Here is a 24,051-nt window from a genome sequence, read left to right as displayed (position 1 = left end):
TCTGCAATCAATCATTCAATTCTTTAATAAATCATGCATAAACTCTCATATAATAAAACATTTATATAAAAGCAAGCAATAATTATTTATGTCTAAATATTGTATATAATTTAATTAGGTATGTAATAATAATAATTTACATTATACGCAATAAATCGATCATCGAGTAAGATTTATTTTCGATCATCGCAAAGTGTTATATTTTATAAGTTATGAAACGCCTACAAATTCAATTCAAACGCATTACATTCGATAGATATGTGTATGAGTGAGACTATTAGATACGGTTAAAGATTCTATTTTCCGAGTAATTATCTAGAACAAATTTAATTAACTTGATGTGTCATCATGACGCAGATATACGGCAAACAGAATTTTCGTATTTCTCTTCTCTTCAATTTCTCGTATACGTGAATATTCGAGCATTTCAATGAATATTTTGTAGCCACACATCAATGTCGACAGGTGAACCACGGCACTAATTATCATCTCTTTTTTTCTTTTTTTTTTTCAATCGGAATACGTCACAATACGGACGCTGTGCGTAACGATGCAGTCACGCGTGCGACGCACTTTTCATTTCATATCAACAGACTGCATCCCGCATCGAGTTATAACCGGAACCTTTTAAAATGATGCACTTCCTGGATTTAACAAGCTACTACATGACAAAGTGTATACATATGTCTCTATTTTTATCGAAAACTTGATTAATTATTAATTGAATCATATAAAAATGATTATAAAAAACTGAGTAATATCAATTACAAATTTTATTTTGTTTTAATTTAATTATATTTTTACATTTGAATGAATTAAAAGCATTATAAAAGAAGAAAGAGATTAGAATTTTGTTTTGATTTTGTTTTATAAAGAACATTTTTAATCACATTTGTATATATATCTTGTTAAATAATAAGGTTTTTAATATTCAAATTAAACTAAAAAATAAATCGATAAATGATCTTTCTCATAATTATTAAAAAATTTTAACTGTTATATTAAGTAACTGAGAGTAACTTTTACAAGTCAATAATGATAGTAATGTACTACATCTATAAAACACACACACACACACACACACACAAAACGTAGTTTGTTTTGCTGTCAAAGTTATTCTCGCAAAATCGAAAAACAAAGCGTTTATCTAACAATACGCGACAACGGGTTCGCATAGACGAGCATTACTCATGGTAACGTGGCCTCATAAAGACGCTATGCATCGGCAATCGCTGGATGAGTGGTTTCTTCCGGTCGCCCACCAGCGTTCCATAGCGTGTGTATATTAGCCGGTGGTGTTGCGGCCGTCAGTTTAGACGATGATTTAGTGGAGGCATTGATTGGGTCGATCAGAGGCCATATCATCTCATTTAAAGCCTTCCATCATCGGTGCCACTATTTATAGAGCGACCTATCGCGCGTTCGTCCGCCTCGGCGATGATGATCGAATCAATTTTCGTCCGCGTTCCTTTCGCGAGATATCCCGTACGCGCGCATGTGTCTACATCCGTGTAAATGCCGGCCGCAACAACAATTGGAAGATTGCACGGAAGTCTTCGTAGCGAGACCTCCGTCCTTTCAATATCGCCTACGCCATTTATACGCCTGAGTCCCCGTCATTAATCGACGCAGACAGTCCGAAACAAACACAGTTGTTTGGTGATGCAGAATCGTACACACTTATTCTTTCGAGTTAGAATTAATTTTAGACGAAATAATGAGAGAGGTCAAAAACTGTCTGGTCGCTCATTTATAGAGCAAGATGCGACAGGACGTGTATAGTATTTTTGTAACAAGCGTGTCAGCATCGCTAATAAAAATAACAATTCAACGTGAAAAACGACAAATTACGTTTTTTCCCTATTCCTTTTACGATTTGGAGAGCGGCACCGCAATACGCAGCATGCGAAAAAAGTGCGTTAGATATTTTAAAATAAATCAAATGAAAAGTATAAAATTTATAAAAATGTATGTAATAATTGTTCTTCTGTGGATAAAGATCCGTTCCCCGTGTCTGCCTCATTCCTCTTTATAAAAGAAGACCATGTATTCTGAAACGTCAGAATTCACAAAAACGGGAGCTGTTGCGGGAATGACGCGTATTCTGTGTCCGCGATTTCCGAGTTACGTAAAATTCATACGAAGAAGAGACCAGCGGCAGATGATATGATTTGTTGCGCGAGAAACGCAGTGTAAAAGACCGCTACGCATGTAATTACGAAAAACATAAATTCTTACCGTACGCTTCGTATCATAATTAAAACGAATGTTTGAAATGTAACACTGCGGTATCATTGAATTATCCATCCTCTGCCATATCCAAGGGCTCTTATGCTAATTTAATTCTTCTCTGAAAACCAGATTCGGGAAACATACGTGAAAAGCGTGCTTGTTAATAATACGCACGATGAAGCAATTATGTATTCCATATGACGGAAAGAACATTTTTATATGTTTAGGAGCTGTAAGCTCTCATCTTTTTGTACGAAAAATGCGTAAACAAGCGATAAGAAAAAACTAAATTATCAGGATGGCAAACATATCGCTATAATCAATTATATATCTTCTTTGTGTGGATAATTAGTAATTATATATGAAAGATATAATTTAATAACATTGAAATTTATCGCGTACATAGTACAGCGCTAATTCCCACAATAGCCAAACTTATTATAATTATATTTTTTATATCAGGGGGAATTAAGATTATCATTCGTTTAAATTATATATATTATAACATATATAAAATTCATATTAGCAATATATATGAAATATTATTATATTATTGTAAGAATAAATAACGAAGAAATTAATAGTTATGATTATAAATATGCAAATGTACTTAAATATACGAAACTAAATGCTCAAACACAAAATATTAATTGGCCCTGAGATCGAATAACCCTTTCCACACCAATTAATTAGTATATTTTGCAAGAGATCGATGGCGAAGCCTCACGAAATCGGCGGCGAAGAGAAAAAAAGTTCAAACGACTGAAACGACTGATGCGGAGCGATGTGGTTGGGCGTGGAGGAAGAAAGGATATCGCAGAGAGAGAGAACGAGCAATTTAATTAGTATAATAACAAAGCAGTTGAGAGGCTATCGGTATCGGGGACGCAATATTTTTCCATCGAACGGTCATACGCGCGGTAGAGGGAGGAGGTATACAAATTGCCTCTCTCCTTTCGTCCCTAGCCATCTTTCTCTTTCTCTTTAACGGCATCTCTTGCCAGCTTCGATGTTTTTGAATTAGCGCGGCAATGATTTTTCACAGCGAGACAAAGCGTTCCTCGGCCGTCGGTCCACGCTTTAATCAATATACGCGTCTCTGGTGCGCACACCGCGAAAGCTTCCCCTATTGTGCCCCCTCGGCTTTGGGTCTCGATAAAAATTAATATTAGGACCCGTGTTTCTTCGCACAGAAAATATGCCGCGCACCCTTCATGTAATAGAAAGCATTGTTCCTATATTGGCTCTCACGTATCAGCCTCGGATCAACCGGCCTGTAATATCGTCGCCCATTGACGGTCGCTGAGAAATTATTCGAATCAGTTCTTTGATGTCGACTTACAATTAATTCATTTTTCACGTGCATCATATACGCGTGTTTTAACGTAAGTTGCGAAATATGTCTGCATATAACTGCATCGCAAGTGACAGAAGCGTTATTTCGTTGTAATTTCATTTATCGTATCGTAAAAATATAATTACGTTGCGAATAAGTGAATAGTTTGTGGAAAAATAATTCACTGAAAAATGTAAGTAAATAAAATTGTAGGAAGCAAGTTGATTAAAAAGTGATAGACAACGATCAATCAGAAGAGAACCCATTATCTATGAACATTATCACAGTTATATTTGATGATAGAGACTAAAACGATTCTCCTGAAAAGATGAGAGATTATCGTAGGGACATTCATTCGATGAAGCAGACATCTCCTCACCGATACGCCGCTTATTTTCGTCGCCTATGAAAAGCACAATCGCGATTTCGATTAATCTCCGAACCGGTTGTAAGAACCGACGCGAGATTGTCTTCCCTTGTAAGGGAAAGTCAGTAGGGAGATTCGATATTCCGGCCTCGTCGCTCAGGTTTCCCGGCGCGGAATTATTTCTGAGGGGTAGCGGCGAGAATTAAGGCTTCTTGCGGCATAAAAAATCTGTGTAATCAATTATCGAACCTTTTACCCCATATTTCACGGCCAATGAGTCGCCACCCCGCCGGCGTCTTTAAGCAGGCGAGAGACTTACCGACCCTCTCCCTCGGTACTTTTTAGTTGCGATCCTTGGTCCTTCCTCCTCGCGGTCGCACCCTTATCTTTCTCCTGCTTCTCCGTTTTAGCTCTTCAGCAAGGAGAGGATAGCCGAGTCTTTGTTTGAGATATCAAATATTTATTTTCTTAAATAACGCAAGAAGACTGGTAGGGAAGATCACCAGCATTTTTTGTCTTAATAAATTATCAGCGATTATTGGCCTAAGCAAGGCGATTTCTTTTTCTTCTTAATCTCTCTCTTTCTCTCTCTCTCTCTCTCTCCCTCTCTACAAGAAATTTCGTACCTTCTTGATGACCGCTTTGCGGTTAAGTTAACCAAAATCGATGTAGCTGTCCAATTGTGAGACAAATAGGTATGTTAAAGTATGAATCTACGTTGGAAATTTTCTATTAAATAAATGATAAAATCAAGCAGTTCGCACAAAAATACAGTAGAAGGAATTTCATTCGATAGTTATAATAGATGCGCGTATTATACATATCCTGGTTGAAACAAAGTATACTAGATACTTCTGGAAAAAAGGAGAAATGTTTCATGCAGAACAATGTAATTTGAGTTCGCTAAAAACGCAAAGAATTAATTTTACGGGCAAGTACACCATTTTTTAATTATCATACGGCAACACTCGTGGGAAATTACTGTACGAACAAAATGTGAATATTTTTGAAGCCATTTGGAGAAATTTCCAAATCCATCGGTTAACATCTCACCCGCTAATTATTCACGAAGCAGTCGCACGTTACTTGGTCGCTCGAGAAAGCCTCATCGAAGTGCAAAAGGGTAGACGTAAAGGGTGACGGCGAGAATGAGGAAGGATACGCCCTTTGACATGGTATTGATGTAATATTAATATAAACGGACGAAACTCAAAGGGCATACGTCTTCGTAACGAGTTCTTGTTCACGCGCACACAAATATGCGTCACGACAATCAAATAAACAACAAAGAAATTTGAGCAGAAAGGTAGTGGAGTGGTAATAAAGTATCTAATTTATTTTTCGATTAAATTAACATTAAAGAATAGTACTAATCTGTATTATAATTTCTTTGAAAAAGAGACATTAATAATTTTGTTCGCAATAAAATAATTTTTATAATATTTTCTAAATCAAGATTTAAGAGCGAAATATGTATTTTTATCGGAATAGTTAATAAAAAATTGACTCACCGTCAAAATCGTAAGGACACCGTGCTTCCTGCTTCGTTCGCGTCGGTTTTAATCTCCCAGGTATTTTGATGGCTTTCCGTTCGGTGATGCAAAGTAAGCAGGAAAGCAAACGTTATGACCCCAACTGAGGAGAGAGCAGCAGCCGTGGCGCGCGTGTACAACACGTGTGCGCACACGCGTGCGGTCTGGGAAAATAAGCGTCGAAGTGCCAGACGAAAACCATGAAAAAACTCAACGTCGCGTATATAGAACGTCCTGTATTTCGCCGTGAGCGGATTTTCCAACCTGGGAGAGAGGGATCGGACCCGCGAGAGACGACAACGTAGACGATGTCGACGACGACAACGACAGCGAGGACGATAGAGAGACTAAAAGGCACTTCTAATGGCATTGTGCGCGTTCAAACAAACACGTGGAATGCTTAGCTGTTTTTAAAATTGCGGTGAAGTCTCTGCCCTAGCTTACGCGCTTTTATTCACTTCTTGTCGCTTCTCTTGTTTTTTTCGGCTACATGAAAAATGGTTTTTTGCTGAAATATCTAAAAATTTAGCTGAAATACAGATCTGAAAATAATTTTGTTGAATTGTCAAAAATAATTACATAAGACGCTCAAGATTGTTGCTAAAGTGCCAAAATTTTTTGCAGCGTGAACTCCTTTTGAACTCCTTACATAATTATTCTGATAATACAATAAAATTATTTTTAAATCTATCTGCCTAAATTTTTAGATACTTCAAAATCGTTCTTTCCATGTAGATACGAAATATTAATGTGTTATTAATATCAGATCGTGTGATTTACGTTATAATCGACTAATTAATTGCAACAATTATGACTTCAAAATGATACATGATAAAATTTGATGATATATTAATATTACTACATAAAAACAAAGAGTTCAGAATTTAAATCTTATAATAAATTACCAAAATTTTTTATATTCCGATTGAAAGGCTATCGATAAACATACAAAAGTTTAACATTTTGTCTTATTTCTTGTGTCGACTTCTGTACACAAAGCACCAGCCATATAGCCTTTTCATTAATGCCTGAATGAATAAATGCCACTGTGCCCCTCCCCTGAATTCTTAATGCAGCAAGCTCGCTGAAAGTACTCCCGGGCCTTCAAAATATCTTTAAGAAGTTTAAAGTCTTCTCTCGATAGCATGTAAATATTGCATGTAAAGCGCGACATCAAAGAGATTCTTCTACGGTATAATGCTTTAAATTTCGGCACAAGGAGAGATTAAACAACAACGTGAGGAGCTAAACAATCTTAAAATGTCTATCAAGAAAATGTATTCGTCTTTTACGTTTAAGGATTAATGTTTCATTAAGAGGATTCTATCGATTAAAAATATTTATTGCAATTTTAAGAAAAGAAAAGTGTTTATGTATATCAGGAAAATTACACTTTACCGTTATTTATATACTTTATACTTTTATACTTTAAATCATTCGATGTTAAAAATAGATAAGGATAAAAATCAAAGAAAAAAACATAATACGTTTGTTATAAGTAAAATTATTTAAAAATTCGCCTATATACTGTGTCCATAATAATTACAAATTCTGTAATATCTTCAAAATTCTGTAATATCTTCTGTAATATCTTCAAAAGATCGAGCAATTCCACACATAGTTTTCCAGAGTTTACACAGTCACTCGTCACGCATAATCACTCTGAGTACCTGCAGGATAACGTTCAAGTATATTGCAGTAGAGAGAAGGTTAACGGAGGACGACGAAGAGAGGACATCGTTCATCCAGCAAGAACTGGGTTCGACGCTCGCCAAAGAGACCGCAGAATCTGTACTAGCCTCTCTACCAGGATGTCCCTGAAAACTTTGTTACATTTTTGGTCGAGTCCGCATATGCGATACGACGAGTAAGTGGATCAAAGGGACACAGGAGAATTCCGGGATGACAGAAGGAAGGAAAGAGAAAGAGAAAGAAAAAGAGACGTTGAAAATTGGCGGACTCTCCTATTGCTCTATCTTTGAGTACTTCGTTGTGCTTTCTTTCAATGTCGTAACGAAAAAACCTTTCCAAAGTTCTTCAGGATGCCAGGAACAAAGAGAATACGGAACGAGTGTGGTTAGCAATATAAAGAGTGAAAAGTGAATCGGAATTGGTACAGGAAAATTCCAGTTAAATATAGATATATAATTAATTGTTTGATGTTTGAATAAATAAAAATAGAAATAATTGTATTTAAAAAAATTGTGTAGTAATTATAGATAAAAGATTCATAATATTATCTGAAAATGTTCTAGTAAATTTTTTTCTCTGTCTGAAGTAAAAACGCTATATATTTAAAGAAAAGTTTCATATTAGTACAAAGAAACATATGTTACATACATTTGAAGAATTTCAATTTCTTATATTGCTAAAATCTAAATTTTGAGTATCGCCAGGTGCTAAAATTTTTCTTTGTCGCCGCGAGAAATTTCTAAAGGATTCTGAAAAAAAATTAATATTTCGTGGAGGACAGCTAGAGTTTGTGGTAACAGAGCATCAAAGTTATGCACTGTGCATGGAAATAACGTGTATGTGTGCTTCTTACGGAAAAATGAATTGTATGCTATGTAAGAGAAAGAAGAAAGTAGAAAATGAGAGAGAAAGATGAATTGAGAGGAGAGAAAGAGAGAGAGAGAAAGAGAGAGAGGGGGGGATGCCCCTAACGTGAGTCGCTCGCGCTAAAACCACGTTTAAAACAAAGGGTGCCGGCGGCGAATTAAGAACGATATTTTAACGCTCGACTTAATTGCATTAAATTGCAAGTGAGAAAGAGAGTTAACAGCGAAGAGAGCTATGAAAAAAATGTATGAACGTGCAAAGCCAAAAGGGATGAGAAGAGTGGCGAGAGAGCCTAAAGAAAGTGACCCTTCTAATCTTCGTGATTGGATATACGCGATTACACGTGAGACACATATCGTATTCCGCATATTTCCTAATATTCTATATCCTGAATATGTGAGAAAGAAAGGAATAGGCTTTTTGAATTGTCAATTAAATTAAGATGAAAAATATTTCAAAAAAGATAACTTTTTTCCGGTTATTATAAATTCGAATATATTTCAAATAGTAAGTAATTATGTAATATAATTAAGTAATTATATAATTATTCTAGATAATAATCTCAAGAAATAGATATCACGATAACACAATATAAATAACAAATTAAATTGGTATCAGAAAATATGTATATATACACATATATATGTATATTACTTGTACATATATGCATATTACTTTATATATTAACCGAATAATTTTGAAAGAATATCTATTTAATTTCACATGTAGCTTTTCGTGATAAATTGAAAAAATTGCAAATACCTAAATCTATAAATTGTATAATAAAGAATTATTATATAATAAATTTACGATAATTATATGAAAACTCGTGTTACAAACAAGTGTTTAACAAGACTAAGTCTTTTTGTAAAATACATCATACTTTATTCGATAACATTCGCCTTGAAGAGTCTTGCATTTATTATTAGAAAGTATAAGAAACTGAAATCAGATCAGACATGTGTGTCTATACATATATATATACATATATATATATATATATATATATATATATATATATATATATATATCTAGTTTGTCTAACAGATATTGGAAAGTAAATTCTAAATTCTGTGAGTTACATCATCGGTTTTGCAAACTAAACTCTCGCCCGAAGTTAAATCATAAGCTTCGTAAACTTTATTCTTGGCAGAAACCAAATTCTCAGTTTTGCAGATTGAATTCTTAGAAGAAACTGAACTCTCAGACTTGTGAACAAGTATATTCGAAGCGTTCGATACCTCGCGATGACTTTTTTGATGATTTCCTAGAGTGATAATACTTTTGAAATACCTGCCGCATTTCACACAGTAAAGATTATACTTATCATGACTCTTGCGGTGCTTGTTAAGCAGATCCTTACGCGTAAACGTCTTGTTGCAGATCGAGCAGCAGAACTTGTCGGGGTTCACGTGGAGAACATTGTGCCTCGCCAGGTTGTCCAGCCTCGTGTACTTCCTGGTACAAATGTCACAGGTGAACTTAGTCCTGTCGGAGTGACATCTCTGATGGTACTTCAAGTATCTCTCCTCAGCGAATATTTTTTTGCAGGCGCAGCAGACTATTTGATTACTTTCGTTCTTTCTCGCCTCCATATGATTTGTCAATTCTTCACACGTCACGAATTCCTCCTTGCAAAAAATGCAAACAAATTTCTTTTGTTTGTTCCTTTGTATATTCTTCACAAAGTTTGGATCGGTCATGATCTTATACAAGAAGGAATCCTTTAATTTGTCCTCTGGCTCGGCGGAGGTATCTGTCGTGATGTCGTCAGTATGATTGGAAGGATTATCCTTTGTTGATAGATTCATAACTTCCACGTTATTGTTGTTAATCAACGATGGTAACGTGCTGGTGGATGAAGAGAAGGTCATTCCGTTGTTCGAACTAGTAAACGTCGTAATTGGAATAAGAATCTTTGAAGGTAACGCGTATTCCTGTTAAATAAAATTTAAATAAAATTTGTCTTAGTACATAGACAAAAATAAAGGACATAAATGCTAAAATCACATGCCAATTTTTATATTCACATACATATGAAATTTCTTAGATAATCTAATCATGCAGTTGTATTTTTCTCATAATCATTAATTTCGATAATTAAGTAAAAATTAATTTTACAATGTATAATAGAATAGAAAATATCATAATAATTATCTACCTGACATGAATCTTGAACATTTATTGCACCTATAGAATCATAATCTTTTTCAATATCCGCGTCACTCTCCTCTGAAGAACTTCTTGATGCAGATGCAATCTTAATACTGCTTTGGAGCATTCTATGTCTTGGAACTGTTTTAATTCTCATATTTGTACTGAAAGAATGGTAAATAATTATAAGATTAATTTTATATCGATATTATTAATTTTACAATAAATTAAAATATATATAATTCTCTTTAATATTAATCTAACATTATATTTTAACAGAAAATAACTCTTTAAATTAACAGTATCTCTAATAAATTTAAATAATCTTATAGAATTTCTAATAGAAAATAAAGAATAATCCAATAGACTTATTTGAAAAATGCAATGAGAATATACTATATTTTTGTAACATAAACTTGTACTTACTTGTATTTAGAATAAGCGAAGATAGAATGACAAAAAGTTTCTCGTTATTATAATTAAAAATGTTATTTAACACTTTGGACACATTCCACTGATTCGTGTAATCTTCGTAGCACGATACATTCTATATGAAATACCTATCGCGACTGACAAGACTTATCGCGACTAACTTCGAATTGGCTGTCGCTCGATTGACCTCGGTACGACTTTGATGAGCGACACGACAACAAAAGCCCTAGCGGAGTCGCGGGAATTAGAATCCGAGTTTGCAAACATAGGTATAGTCTCATATTCGCGGAAATGGATTATTACGGAGGCTACGTTTTTCAGCATTATAAATTCTTCCGTATAGACATACTTAAGCATACAACGTATGTTTACACAGAATCTATAGATATATAACTTCTGTAATATTAATAATGTTTTAACAATGTATAATAGAAATCTTGCATAATATAAAACTGTAGACATATTTGTTGCGATAACAAATTAATTTATTTTTTCGATAATCTTTCATCATAATTATTAAAAAAACATCTACATTTTTTATAACACTTTGCAATCCCAATATATTCAAATAAAGTATGATGAAATAATTATCCTGTACAAAATAATAAAAGTAATATTAAAATTTATAATATGTTATTTAATATACTTAAATCAAAAGTATCAATAGATTTTGTATTGATTCTGCATTTATCTGAGTTGACCATCTCAATTATATGGAAGAATAGAATATTTTCCCTCTCGGATATATTTTTATATATAACCTATTTATATGTAACCTATTCGTTCTACAGAGAACAGTGCTGTCGCGCCGAATAAAGTAAATTGACACGATGCTAAAAAAGATATCGCGACATCGAAATAAAAGAGAGCGTAAAGATAAAAAAAAATGCGAAGGGGTCAAGCATATAATTGGCAAAAAAAAAATATTCTCGCTGTTTAGTACGATATCCCCGTAGCGATCCTTGCACAGTACCGGTCGTTAATACGACATAAGGAGGAGCCAGGGTTAAGCGAGGGTGAAGCGAGGATTTTTAATTGTAGTTCGCCCAATATAACCCCGCCCGACCAGTCGGTATTGTCATACCGGGACGGCGCTTTTCTTTATTTCCCCAGTGGCTGGATGAGGTTATACATTTTTTTTAAACTACGGCAATGCCTCCGTCTTCTTATTAGCAAAGCTAATTGGAAATACAAATGGTTATTCACGGTAAGAAGGAGAAGGTTGTGCCGAAGAGTGACTGCGTGGTCGTAGCCGGGGATTTGAAGATAGAAAAAGAGAGTGTAGGCGAAGGGAGAGGCAGTGGTTCACTTCTGCGTATTAAGGTTGTATTTGCTCCGGATAATTAGGACTTTTTCCTGGCCAATTCGGATGAATAATTGATTTTGCTGTTCCCCGCGCAACTGTCCTGACGCGCCTGTCGCTCTTGGACCTTTTCGAATGACAATCACCCAGAGAAAAATACGGATCTTCGCGATGAAATATTCAATACCTCGACGCAATATTATGCGTTGAGAAGAAAAAACACAGGGTGATAAAACATTCCCAAATACTATAAGGTATATAATAACGACAAGTTGGGCATTTTACTTCTGTAGATCAAATTATTCTAATAAAAAATATACTATTTTTAATAAAAATGTCAAGCAGTTTATATTTTAGACTCTTATATTATAAGAATTGATTAAAAAAAAAAAAAAGAACTTGTGAAAAATAATAATTCCCTAACATTAATTTTCCATTAAAAAACCTATTTTTAAAAAATCTATGAATAAATGGCTTGATAAAACATCTTGCGTAGAAAATTATTTGTCGTAAAAAACGCGGATTGAATTTAATAAGCATTATTAAAATTTTTTTCTCCGCAAATAATATCCTCGTGACTTTTGACGGATCGTAATAAGAAGAGGATGATCGACTGTATTCTATGAGCGACGAAATCCAACGAGTATTTTCCACCCCTCTTAGATTTAACGGAAAGTTTCCCGCAATTTTGTTGGTAACGTGAAAGCAACGTCGAACATCTCGCGAGACATTTTGACATCCAGTACATCACGTCCATTTCCTTCATCTAGTTATATTACGTATACAATATCTGTGTATCGAAGCTGGTTGATCCTGGCAAGTTCCCTTCCTCGACGCCGGGCCATACATCATACTACCTTCTTTATTAAACTCATATTTTTCAAAAAGTCTCACCTTCGCTATCTGACGCGCCTCCTCTCACTCGCAACTCGGAAATCAGCTCTGGGAGAACGAAAAATTCATTTGGCACTCAAAGATAAGATGGATATGAAAATTTTTATGCTAAAAGTGATTTACGCTCACGGATATCATTACTATCTTTTTATCATAAATAATGTATCTTTCATAGATAGATAAATGTCTTGATTTAGTAAAAATTATATATATTTATGTATTGATATAATTAATACAAATTAAAAAATTTAGATTGTAAAACTTATAAAGTCTGAACGTTCCATTCGATCCTCATTAATCGACTCACAAATTCTTGACAAAATAAATTTTTCGTGATGGAACGGAAAGAATATATATATTTTTCCTTGTTATTTATATATATATATATATATATATATATATATATATATATATATATATATATAGGGATCGACGAAAGAATGGCGGAGATCCTTTTAACGAGTCACGCTTCAGAGGATATATCGTACAATGAGTTCGTTGTCTCTTCGTAGCGCCAGAAAGTTAGGCCACTTTCCTTCGACGCGCGGAGGAGAGATTGGCCGTTTAGCGGGCATAAAGAAGAAAGCCACCCCCTTCAGTTCGCCTTCTAGCGCACCCTTCACCACCTTACCATCGTCCGCCCCTCACAGCCCAAAACCGCGGACGGTTATAAAGCATTCTTCCAGTTTATTAGACGGAGACTCGTGGGCCTCTCTTTATATTAAGCATGTGCATTATTAATGCGCCGGTATAACCGTAAAATGCTGATGAAAAAAAGTTGCTGAGCCCCGCGGGTGTTTCTTCTGCGGCAAAAGGCGAAAGAAGGAATGAGCTCCTTCAAGATTGTTACCGCAACTTGACTGACTGACTCTTCGACTCGTCGTGCAAGATTCAAGCATGAGAATAAATAGAATCGAAAGAAATACGTATAATGTAAATACAATCATAAACAATTTTAGGATAATAAATTGTTTTACAAATCAAAACTCTGATAATGTTAGACGTGAAGAGCCCGCTCTTTCGAAACGCAAATAAAAACTGTGTCCAACAATATCTTCAACTTTAGTAAGCAATCGAAGATGGAGCATCATGTTTAGTAACGATCGATTGGTATGTTTTTCTGCTTCAAAGTTAGAGCTATCTCACGCGATAAGACAGCGTGGCAATCTGGCGCAGCGCAGGAGTTACACGCACCAGGGATTTCCATGGAAATCGATGACACCCTCGACAACGTAACTTTGGACGGGAGAGAATCGCCGAATAGGATGCCCGTAACTTATCCAGATAAGGGGTTGTAAAACGATGCTGTAGCTATCTGCCAATACGGTCTACTCTCCCCCTTCTCGCGAGAGGGAGGGCCTGCATCCAGGTTGCGGGTAGATATAGGAAGCAATTTCCCAGAAATTGATGCCATTTGAATATCGCCTGCGCCACGACACACGCTTTCAAGACGATGCCGTTCGTAAAGGCGTTTACACGATTGTCGGAGATCTCTATCCATCCGTGCGCCGCTTCCTCGACAAATACTACCGAGACACATTGGTATTATACGTTTCGTGGATCGTATATTCCATTGCGGACTGCGCGAGCAGTACTTCATGAGGAGATGGCGCGACTAACGTAAACTGCCGCCTGTTTCTCGATATTTGTTTCCTCGCCGATTGTAAGACAACTCCAGGAGGTAAGATTAAAATAGTCAAGTTCTTCCGATGTCTATTATTTTCGTCAATTTCATGAATTATTTCATTACTCAAACGTTATATGTAAAATTAAGTTAAATAGCTTGTATTTATAGAAAACCATTTTTATACACATTATTTATGTAAGTGATATAATAATAACTTTATTGAATGTAAACATTAAGGAGATCATCAAACAATTCATATATAAATATGATATAAAAGAATTCTTTGCAGACAAAGGCAAAACTACCATTAAATGTTGATTTTATTTTTAATTCTATATCTTAGTATTAGATTTAACACATGACGTGATTAATAATTCATTAATACAAACAGTAAAAAAAATATTACAAATATTCGCCATATAAATTATATATAATAATTAGAAAATTTGTGAAGAGTTAGAAAAGAAGTGATAAATGCAAATATTAAATCATGATATAATTCTACTTATATTAGAAATAAACATCAATAATAATGTCTGAATTTTTCATGAATTTCACGTGAATGGTAAAATTATTTCATATCTCTCATCGAACGTCAGATCATTATTATATTATTCGCCAAAATACTTCCGGATAGCTTTAATCAGGGCATACTTTTATCCCGATGCTTGTGATTATATTTGGTGACTTCCAGATACGTGCCGGGGTTACGTGACGTTGGTGTTATCAAAGTCTTGTTTATCAAGTGCGTTGCTACAGTCGAAGTATACACACAGACATGTACTTGCTGCCCGTCAATGGTGCTTCTTAGCTTATGCATAAAGCCCCTTTTGCCCATCACCCTCACGCCCCGCCGGTCCCGGTCTATTCGCATCCACCTCCCGCAACCTCCTCATCTTTCACAATTTCATCCCCGGCGTTTCATCGAGGCTTCAACCCCTTCTTCGACCGGTAGTAGCAGATCGGGGTGTCTTGCTCGCTCGCTCGCTCGCTCGCGAGTATTTCCGCAGGATGTATCGCAAAATCTATAGCGGTCTGAGGGGCGGAACGAAGAGGTAGAGGATGAGGAGTGAGCGACGGTGGCGGAGGCCAGGGTGGTTTTCGAGAAGGGTGAGCCCCGTCACATTTCACTACAGACTAATAACTTCTGAATATTCATTTCGTGTTTCTCCTTGCCTGCTTGCGAACCCGTAAGCAAGGCTAATGCGACACTCACAACGGAATCCGTGACGTTCTTGAAAATATGCCGAGAACAATAATTAAATTCTAGTAATCGGGATCGTCTTGTTAATCGCAAAGCGGATAAAAATCTTGATGACGTAAATTAGGAAATATATGTTTTAATTAAATCAAATATTTAGACCGTTCAAGGGAACAATTGGCACGTTCGATTCTGTGTGAGATGCGTCTAAGGAGTACGTACTCTCCTTCGTCGAAGCGAGAAAAACAGAGTAGCTTGGAGGCGAGGGAAAAGCGAGAGACGGTCGTCATGGCAACTATGAATTAAGTAATCAATGAATTATTATTGACATTGATGTCTTCACCCTGCGCCTCCTCCCTCTCTACTTCTCGCGATACTTCAAGACTCATAAAGCAGGTTGCCCTGTGCGTTCCTGATTAATACACCGGTAGTATACCTCACTGGATTTCAGGATAAAGAGATGGAAAGTCTGAAGCGAAAACGAAACGAAGCAAGTATAGCTCGTTCGTAAGATAGAAAATGATCCGTGACGGATTTTCCGTGTAAACATAATTTTTCTGCTCTTTATATTTACATTCAATACAAGCGACGTAAATGAATGGCTGTACACTTCATCGTGGTTTACATGCAATTAATAAATAACTGAAAGCTTCACATTAAAAAATTATATTGATCTTCAAGCCTAACAGATTCTTGTTGCTTTTAATGTAATGCTACGTTTCTTTTGATCTTTCTGTCTCGAAATTCTATTGAATTTCAAGTACATATTAGGAAAAAATTGTTGAAGAGAAATATTATTAGGTGTTGGAATTAATTCGTAGCGTTTTTTAATGAAAGAATGTTATTTATTTCACATGAGCATTAAAAAATACATTAATGAAAGTACTTCCCATCACTTGTAAAACGCTACGAATTAATTCCAACACCTAATATTTCAAAATATTAATAAAGACAGTAATAAATCAAAGAATTGCACGGTTGCTAGTTTGATTTAATTTACAGAATATCTTTTTTTACGTGGCCTTCAATAATTGTCCAATTTATCTATCTTCTCTTTCTCTTTTATGTCACTAAGGTCCCGATATTCGTAGTGCTCACAGAAAATGCGGTAGGATACTTCGTATCGCGAAGGGAAACCAGAGGAAAGGCAACCGGAAAGAGGAGAGGAGGGCGAGAAAGGAGCATGGTGGAATGTTCCGAGCCAATAGAAGAGACTTCGCGCCAGCTTCAATTCCACGATCTTCGCGACAAATTAGCACAGACGAATTTCCGACGTCCCCTTACACCGCGTCTTCTCACAGAATTTCTCTCGTGTCAAGCGTTTTTCCGTCCTCTTCGATCAAGTTGATTGGCAAACACGATTACTTCCTACACGAATTTTTCTCTCGAAAATTAATCGTTGCTTTTTAACATTGTTAGTGAATAATATTTCAAATCACATTCCAATTTCCTTAATTTCTCAAAATTTCTGTAAAATTCTTTTCGATACGCAAATCGTAAAGGGTTTTTTCATATGTAGGGAAAAGTGACGGAGAAGAACACGATGTAAACAGAAGCGGTGAAAAACGAACGTGCGAGATTTCGCAACGCAAAACTTCGAATAACACCGTGCAGGGCAAATGAACGAGAAGCGGTGAGCGTGAAAGGCACTACATCTCCGCGAGCATCCGGCATGCCGTTGTAAAAATGACTTTGCGTTGTGGATTAGGATGGAGGGATCGCAATGGCTTTTACGCGCTAAGATCAGAAAAGAACAGGAAAGAGGAAGAGAGAAAGAGAGAGAAAGTGGCTATAAAAAAAAAAAGCAGGAGAGGGCGAATTAAAATTTCACAACGACAACTGACAATCGTGAAATCCCATCCCTTACCTCTCCCCCTTATCATCCTCCCCCCCCCCTCCCCGCGACAGTAGACGGTCCGGCGTTACCAACCCTCCATTGTCTCCGACAAAACAAAACTCCCTACCCTCCCCTATTTCCCACCCCCGGTTAGGAAACGTGCGATAATAAATATAGAGAAAATGAAAAATTATTAAAAACTTCCTTTTTAACCTTGGTAATCCTCGTCGCCCCTAGAGATGCCGCATTAAAAACTCGGCGTTTCCCCCGCCCCCGCCCGCCCCAACCCTCGCGGCTCCTTCCCTCCGTCTCCGCTTGCTCTTTCTACACCCTCGTCCACCCCGGACTTCGTGGTCCTCGGGGTTGGGCGCCCGGACACGCGAATTATTTATACGCAGGAGTCTCTCTGACGACATTACCACAGTGTTAGCATTAAATCATAATGTACGACCCGTTACGAGCCGCTGTGATTCGGCCTTGCGCACGCCCTCGTGTCAACGAGTGCTCTTCGCTCGCGCTCGCGTGCCTCTTGTTTTTGCACTTTTAAAGAGCGCAAATAATTATTCCCTGAGAAGGTAAAATACCCGTTGATGTTCACGCACGTGAAAAACGGACGGATCATTTTTCGCTGAATAGATTGTTGATTGGCGACACACGTCATTTTTATTCTACTCGTATGGAGATGTAAAAGTAACACTTTAAAAGAATAAGTTTACATTAAAAAAATATTTACTTTTTACAAATAATTAATTGTGTAATTACACGATAATTAAGTTAATAAAAATTGAAATTTTCTGGTAATATGTAAACGAACGATTTGTGTTATCGAGAAGATAACGCGAATGCTTGAGTATTACTCGGCTAGGTAGATAGCTTTTTACCTTTACGTTGATCTACGAGTAATCACGCGGGATGGCACAAAACAAGGAAACTGCGTCGTATAATAAACCTATATTAATCTCGTAGAGGAAAAAGATAAAGCGATATTATCGAGCGAATCCGCCGTTCGAACGTCGACTCGCCTCCCTGCGTCGTAACTTTTTCATGAATAATCCCCGGACTAATTTGAATAAATTATAACCGACGGCGTTTGACGGGGCCCCGAATTCTCGGCGACGCTATTGATAGCCGTGAAAACGGAAGGGGGAGTCCTCCTGCTGTGGACGTGCTAAAGTAGAAGGATCTCTGCGGCTTCCATTAATTCCTTTGTCTCGCAACCCTGTCACGGCCTCCGGGACCGATTTTCAAGAACCTTTTTCCGCAAAGTCCATTAAAATATCAATTAAAACGGCCGTGTCCATCTCGCCTTTTCGTAAGAGACCGAGCCTTTATTTTCCGACGGTTACATCGAATCGATCTGTATAATCGTATACGCGATCAAATTCAGCTCATTGTTAAGTCAAGCAGTTCCATTGTCTCAAGAGAAACACAAAAGAGAAATCCTATTCAGATGATGGTAAAAAAAATATATCTTAAATTTTATCATTTCTAGTAATAAATATATACGTAATAGTCCTTAATTTCTTTGAAATCAAATAATTATCTTTTTATCTGGACTTGATTGGTTCTTCACGAAATTCGTATTAAATCCAATTTAATTACCGAAACCGGTGAAGCGTGTAACGCGGGCAATTACCACAGAAGAGCATCGACACGCGGACACCGGATATGTTTCGCAACAATAATGCTGTCAGAGTCAAGCCGCGCGATCGTGAATGCGCGCATTCATCCGGCTCGATAATCCAACTTGAAAGGTATACGTCGGGGGCTTTTTCTACTTACTACAACAGCGCTCAGAAGCACGTACGTAACGAACAAACGTTTCCGGAATACCTGTTACCTAGGGCGCTGGAAAAAATATGGGAAACCCCATCTTTAGAGAACGAGTGAGGGAGGTAGCGGCGTCGAAGAGAGGGAGTCGGTTTACCCCACGTAGAAGGCGCGCACAGATTGTATATGTGTGTACATGGCGTACGTGTGTACGCGTGTGTACGTGCGTATGTGTGCCCCGGTACTCACACGAATGTGAGCGCGCACTCGCATGCGAGCGAGCGCAAGGGTTGAATTTTAATTATTTTCTCTTTGGTAGGTATAATATTTCAATGCTCGGCGGAGCCTGGCCGACCGGGCTCGCCTCTCGCCGCCATCTCTGTCAAGTAATGTTATTATAATTATACGCGTGTGCGCTTGGTCGGTCATTTCTTGTGCCCGTCCATCCCCCAACCACCCCCATCGCTCCACACACGGCGCATCCTCTGTCCGTCTTTCTCCTCTTTCTCGTCGTCTCCACCTCGCCACCCTCTCGCGAGCGCTCTCTTTTCGCTCGCCTCTCGTAGCCCGGGTATTGTGCAATTAAAATGTCGTAATTGTCCGCCGGAATTCATCTTGAAATTCGTGCCTAACCAGTCGGCACACCACATTGACATTCATTCTCCTCGAGCGCGTACATTGTACTCGAATAATATACACAAGATAGGCGAAATTCAAGGTGATCTTTTAAATATTTATCATGCGGAAAGTTTGTTAATTCCTTACACAAGTTTGAAGGAATTTATCTGAATTTTATTCAGGAATAAAGGAAGTTTGTGCGTAATTATTTTGCAAATGTGAGAAATAACATTGTAGAACCATGTTTGCCACGTTCAATGTAAAGGTAATGTTTCATGCTGTAAGTCAGATCCGTCTGAATTTTTACACATGAGTAAAATGCTTCTTTCTCCCTTATCTCACTAAGTAAAAAAGAGAAGAAAAAGAGGATTAAGATGAAAAGGGAAAGATATACTGAAACTCATCATAGATCATCATAGTAACTTTATTATGTCCGATCGATTAGTTATCATTGCGATGGAACGTGGTGATGTAAATTTTCGACTGAACCCTTTTCAACTCTATAAATAGCTATACGTAAACTGATTTTAAATAAATTCAATATTTTCAAATAGTGATACAATGTAGGACAATAACATAAAAATAACAATACGTTATCATTATATATATTAATTTAAAAGACATAAACTCTATATTTTAGTAATTATTATAATAACTACAAAGATTTTATTACAAATTCATTTATTTGCGAGAAGTAAATCCACATAGAAAACGATGAAATATGATAAAAATAACGAATTAGGAGCTTCGCGATCACTAAGCTACGGCACTACTGTACGTGCATCGTTATGTACATGGACACAAAAGAAATCCCTCATTTAATTTTATTTACATATTTAATTCCTCCTGGCAAAGATTTCAGCGAAAAAAAATCCATAAAAAGACACAAAAGCAAAGATGTAATTAATTTCGAATACTTTATTTCACTCTGTGAAAGTAATACAAAATATAACTTGTGATATGAGATAAACATCTCATATATCCACGCGTTGTCTCAAAAGAATATATCGCGGCCGCGGTCGATGCTCGCGGTGGACAGAAGGCGAGTTGTCGTCGTCGTTGTCGTCGTCGTCGTCGACGGTGGGATAAAGCCGGACGGCGTATGTATGCGATCACCTGAAATTCAGAATTGCAAATTCTTTAATTCACGGGACGCGATGACGATGGCGACGACGGCGGCTGCAGCGACGTAGGTCCTCCGCTTTCGGCGGGAGGAAAATACCTTCGCCTGACCTATACAAACATCGCGGGAGACGAGGGATGTGTATTCAAAAATTTACATAGGTACATTCTGATTAAAGTGTCCTAGAAAGCAAATCTAATACAGCAGCGCGCGAGTGCGCCAAGTCCTTCCTCCCTCATCTCTCTCTCCGTCGCTTTTTCCATCATGCTGGATGAGCCTTTTCGGAGTGCGAGTAACGTGGAATTGTGTAGGATGGATTATTACGTATCCTTCGAAAAGTTTCCGTCGGACCGGAGAATATCGGGACTGAATGGAGGGATGAAAGGACTGGATGTATCTCGCTGCCATGTCCAGTATATCATGATAATCGTGGGATTTATTACTCGTTACCGAGGTTTATTATCCCGGTAACGCGCTAGGGTGAACGTGACGAGAACGTAGAAAACAAATAAAATCACAGAACGAGAAGAAGGACACTCAAAAAAGAGGGGATAGTCGCAGCATAGAGAAACTCCTAACGCCATAATAAATTTCTACGATTGATAATGATGGAAAATTCGACAATGGGCGCGGTCGAAACGACAAAGAAAAAGAAATCATATTTCAATGATAAATAAGTAGAATATGCGTCTTCCGTCTATCAAGATACCGACAAAGCGAAAGCGTACATTCCGCGCTTGGCGATTGGATTTGCCAATTAATCACCAGCAGAGCACCGCGGCGGCACGGATAAAAGAATAACGATGCGGAAACGAAACGAAATTTAAATATTCTCGCGTTGTTCGCGAAGAGAAGACTGAGGGGTAGGAAAGGACGATGCGTATCGCGCGGGCATCCCTCCTCTGCACCCCTCTGCGGCGCAGCAGTGCCGGGGCGGCGAAGGGACGGGCGAGTACGGTATAATTGCAAAATTACATTAGCTTTGTGTTCTTCCGCCGTTCGCCCAGACGTAAGAGATACACGCATGTGTGGCGTGTTGCAACGGACGATTTATACGAATTCTCATTTTCTTTTCCTTTTTTCGTTCAACGTCCCCAATCCGCCGCATGTACGTCGCTAAGTGACGCCTTGCCGGGTTAACGAGGCAATACGAGAATCGCGTATTATGGTTGGTGTTCGGTTCAATCATCGAATTACCATTGCAATCTAAAAAAGAAAATCACATCGAATTTATTTTCGAGCGATACGTTTCTAAGTTTTAGCATGCTCACGTTAATAGTTTTCTCCGGCGCAATGGTTTCTCTCGCGTTTAATTTTCCCCTCACAATCGTTGACGTTTATCCGATCTTATCGTGGAAGTATCGTGAATCCCTTCGTCTGGTTTGTGCGAGTCGATAGCATCTACGAGAGCATCGAATCTTCCGTTTGAGGTTCGATACGAACGAAAGATCCGAGGGTCGCACGGAGCAGTAGATGCAGAGAGAAGCTCGTCTACGACCGTTATTTGCACGGTTTCGAGCACAAATTCCTCCCACACTCTCACGCGCCCTTAAACCAGCTCGCCATTTCCCCAGCTCGTTTCGTTTCTCCGGCGACAAATAAGCAACAGAACGAACCGCGGCCCTATCTCGCGTCGGCAACGATTGCTCGAGAAACGCGCCAGATTCCTGATTCCGAGCTGCTTCTCGACTGAAATTTATCTTCTTCGACCCCTACCTCGCACCAGACACCCTACTAGAATGTCGTTTCAAATTCGGATCGGATCCTTATCTCCGCCCGTCGGATACATTTTAATCGGAATTGTAGGGACATCCTTGCGCGACATCCACATTTGAATACTAAACGTATTAATAACTTCTTGACAAGACCAATTCTATTTTTGCCAGGTAATAAAGATGTAAGTATCAATAAAAATTAATAGCCTACTGTTGATTAATGTAATAATCTATAAGGTATTTTATATATTTGGAAATATAAAAAAATAATTTTATTTTCATTTGTTGTAAGAGTAAAATATATTGTTAAATAAAATTCATTGTTAAATTAAAAAACGAGAATTCTCGATAAAAATTGAAAGAAGGTTAAATTTAAGTAATTACAATATATTAACTGTTTAAATTTCTAAAATAGTGATAAGTATCAAAGAAATTTTCCATACCAATAAATATCAATATCTCGTTAAAAGCTGGGAAACGTGATATTGTCTATTTATACGCGAAACGTCTTCTTCACGAAGAAGAGACGCAAGCCTTGACACCGATAATACGTCCGTTTGTATTCATCCAGTTATCGACGCGAAGGGTGCCGGCGGCAGAGGCTCGACAAGGTATTGTAATACCGCAAGGTTTTATGGGAAAACCTGGGGGCGTCGTCAAGCCCAGCGAGGGATGGAAGACGGAGGCGGGGAGTAAAATTGAAAATGAGCATAAAAAGCATAAAAAGCGAGGCGCAGGGCAGATTGCCGTGGAACATTCTTCGGCAAAGGGGCAATTCATTTTCGTATGCTATATCAATTTCTTGCTTCGCCTCCTCGCCTCGACCGTCTCCTCGTTCTCCTCGTCGGCGTCCCTACGTTCACAGCCACCAACCTCCAATCTATACGCGTTTCATCCCTTAAAACCGTTAACTCCGCCAGACATCAAGGGGAATGCGAATTAGCCTCGGCCGTCTTATCTGCGCCGATAAAAATGACGATGAAAAAGACGGGCTCGGTTAGCTCTGTCGTCCTTCGGTCTCGCTGATCCTCGTCGTCCTTTCCCCGTCTTACCAATCGAGAGTTACCTTAATGGAAGTTATACCTTAATCGATCCTTTCGTCGTTTAAAAGTTTCACGTCCGAAATACTGGGCGCGCGGTGTTTACGGTGGGCGTAGTTAACGACGCTTGCACAAGTAACGACTTGCCGGGACGAAGGAATTAAGATTTACACGAGATAATTAAGGATTAAGTAGAACCCCGTCGCGCGCGTTCGACGCATTTTCGTAGGGTACGCTGGGTAATACGTGCGTGGAATAAGTCGCACTGTTGGTTTGATAAATAGGTGAGACACAGTCTGGAGACGAATGCG

The 24,051-nt window shown here is 37.8% G+C and overlaps 3 protein-coding genes and 1 long non-coding RNA gene across 11 annotated transcripts in view; 1 reads left to right on the top strand and 3 right to left on the bottom strand.

Moving 5' to 3' along the window:
• Positions 1 to 5,831, bottom strand: part of LOC147910576 (uncharacterized) — a 38,033-nt gene extending 32,202 nt beyond the window's left edge. Inside the window, exon 1 of the long non-coding RNA XR_015544058.1 lies at positions 5,447 to 5,831. This is a non-coding gene — a long non-coding RNA (uncharacterized LOC147910576). The remainder of the gene's footprint in view (positions 1 to 5,446) is intronic.
• The window catches only part of LOC147910575 (uncharacterized), a 133,868-nt gene extending 124,377 nt beyond the window's left edge, over positions 1 to 9,491 (top strand). Inside the window, exon 2 of the mRNA XM_087403649.1 lies at positions 9,410 to 9,491. The gene's annotated coding sequence lies outside the window, so the exon portion shown is untranslated. The remainder of the gene's footprint in view (positions 1 to 9,409) is intronic.
• The window catches only part of LOC105143509 (uncharacterized), a 559,838-nt gene that overhangs the window by 325,413 nt on the left and 210,374 nt on the right, over positions 1 to 24,051 (bottom strand). For 2 of the 7 annotated variants that reach the window (XR_015544296.1, XR_015544298.1), the window contains exon 6: positions 19,628 to 20,978. The exons of 4 other annotated variants lie outside the window; for them this stretch is intronic. The gene's annotated coding sequence lies outside the window, so the exon portion shown is untranslated. Of the gene's footprint in view, positions 1 to 19,627; positions 20,979 to 24,051 lie in introns of those variants that run through there. One more of the 7 variants, XR_015544295.1, reaches the window with a different exon arrangement.
• On the bottom strand, positions 8,707 to 11,210 carry LOC105143640 (uncharacterized). 2 transcript variants are annotated; one of them, XM_011052092.2, is made up of 4 exons: positions 10,607 to 11,205; positions 10,188 to 10,344; positions 9,390 to 9,963; positions 8,708 to 9,293 (listed from the first exon to the last, which is right to left on the bottom strand). In XM_011052092.2, exons 2-4 carry the CDS (start codon positions 10,335 to 10,337, stop codon positions 9,091 to 9,093), a joined length of 927 nt encoding a protein of 308 aa, XP_011050394.1. In that variant the 5' UTR covers positions 10,338 to 10,344; positions 10,607 to 11,205; the 3' UTR covers positions 8,708 to 9,090. The 2 variants fall into 2 exon arrangements, with proteins under 2 accessions (XP_087259772.1, XP_011050394.1); XM_087403646.1 differs by having other exon boundaries at positions 8,707 to 9,963; positions 10,607 to 11,210.

This window comes from Acromyrmex echinatior, chromosome 2 (assembly GCF_024713525.1).
Source record: "Acromyrmex echinatior isolate Ae372 chromosome 2, ASM2471352v2, whole genome shotgun sequence".
In the NCBI taxonomy this organism is placed as follows: Eukaryota; Metazoa; Arthropoda; class Insecta; order Hymenoptera; family Formicidae; genus Acromyrmex; species Acromyrmex echinatior.
This window is presented reverse-complemented; position numbering and strand designations above follow the sequence as displayed.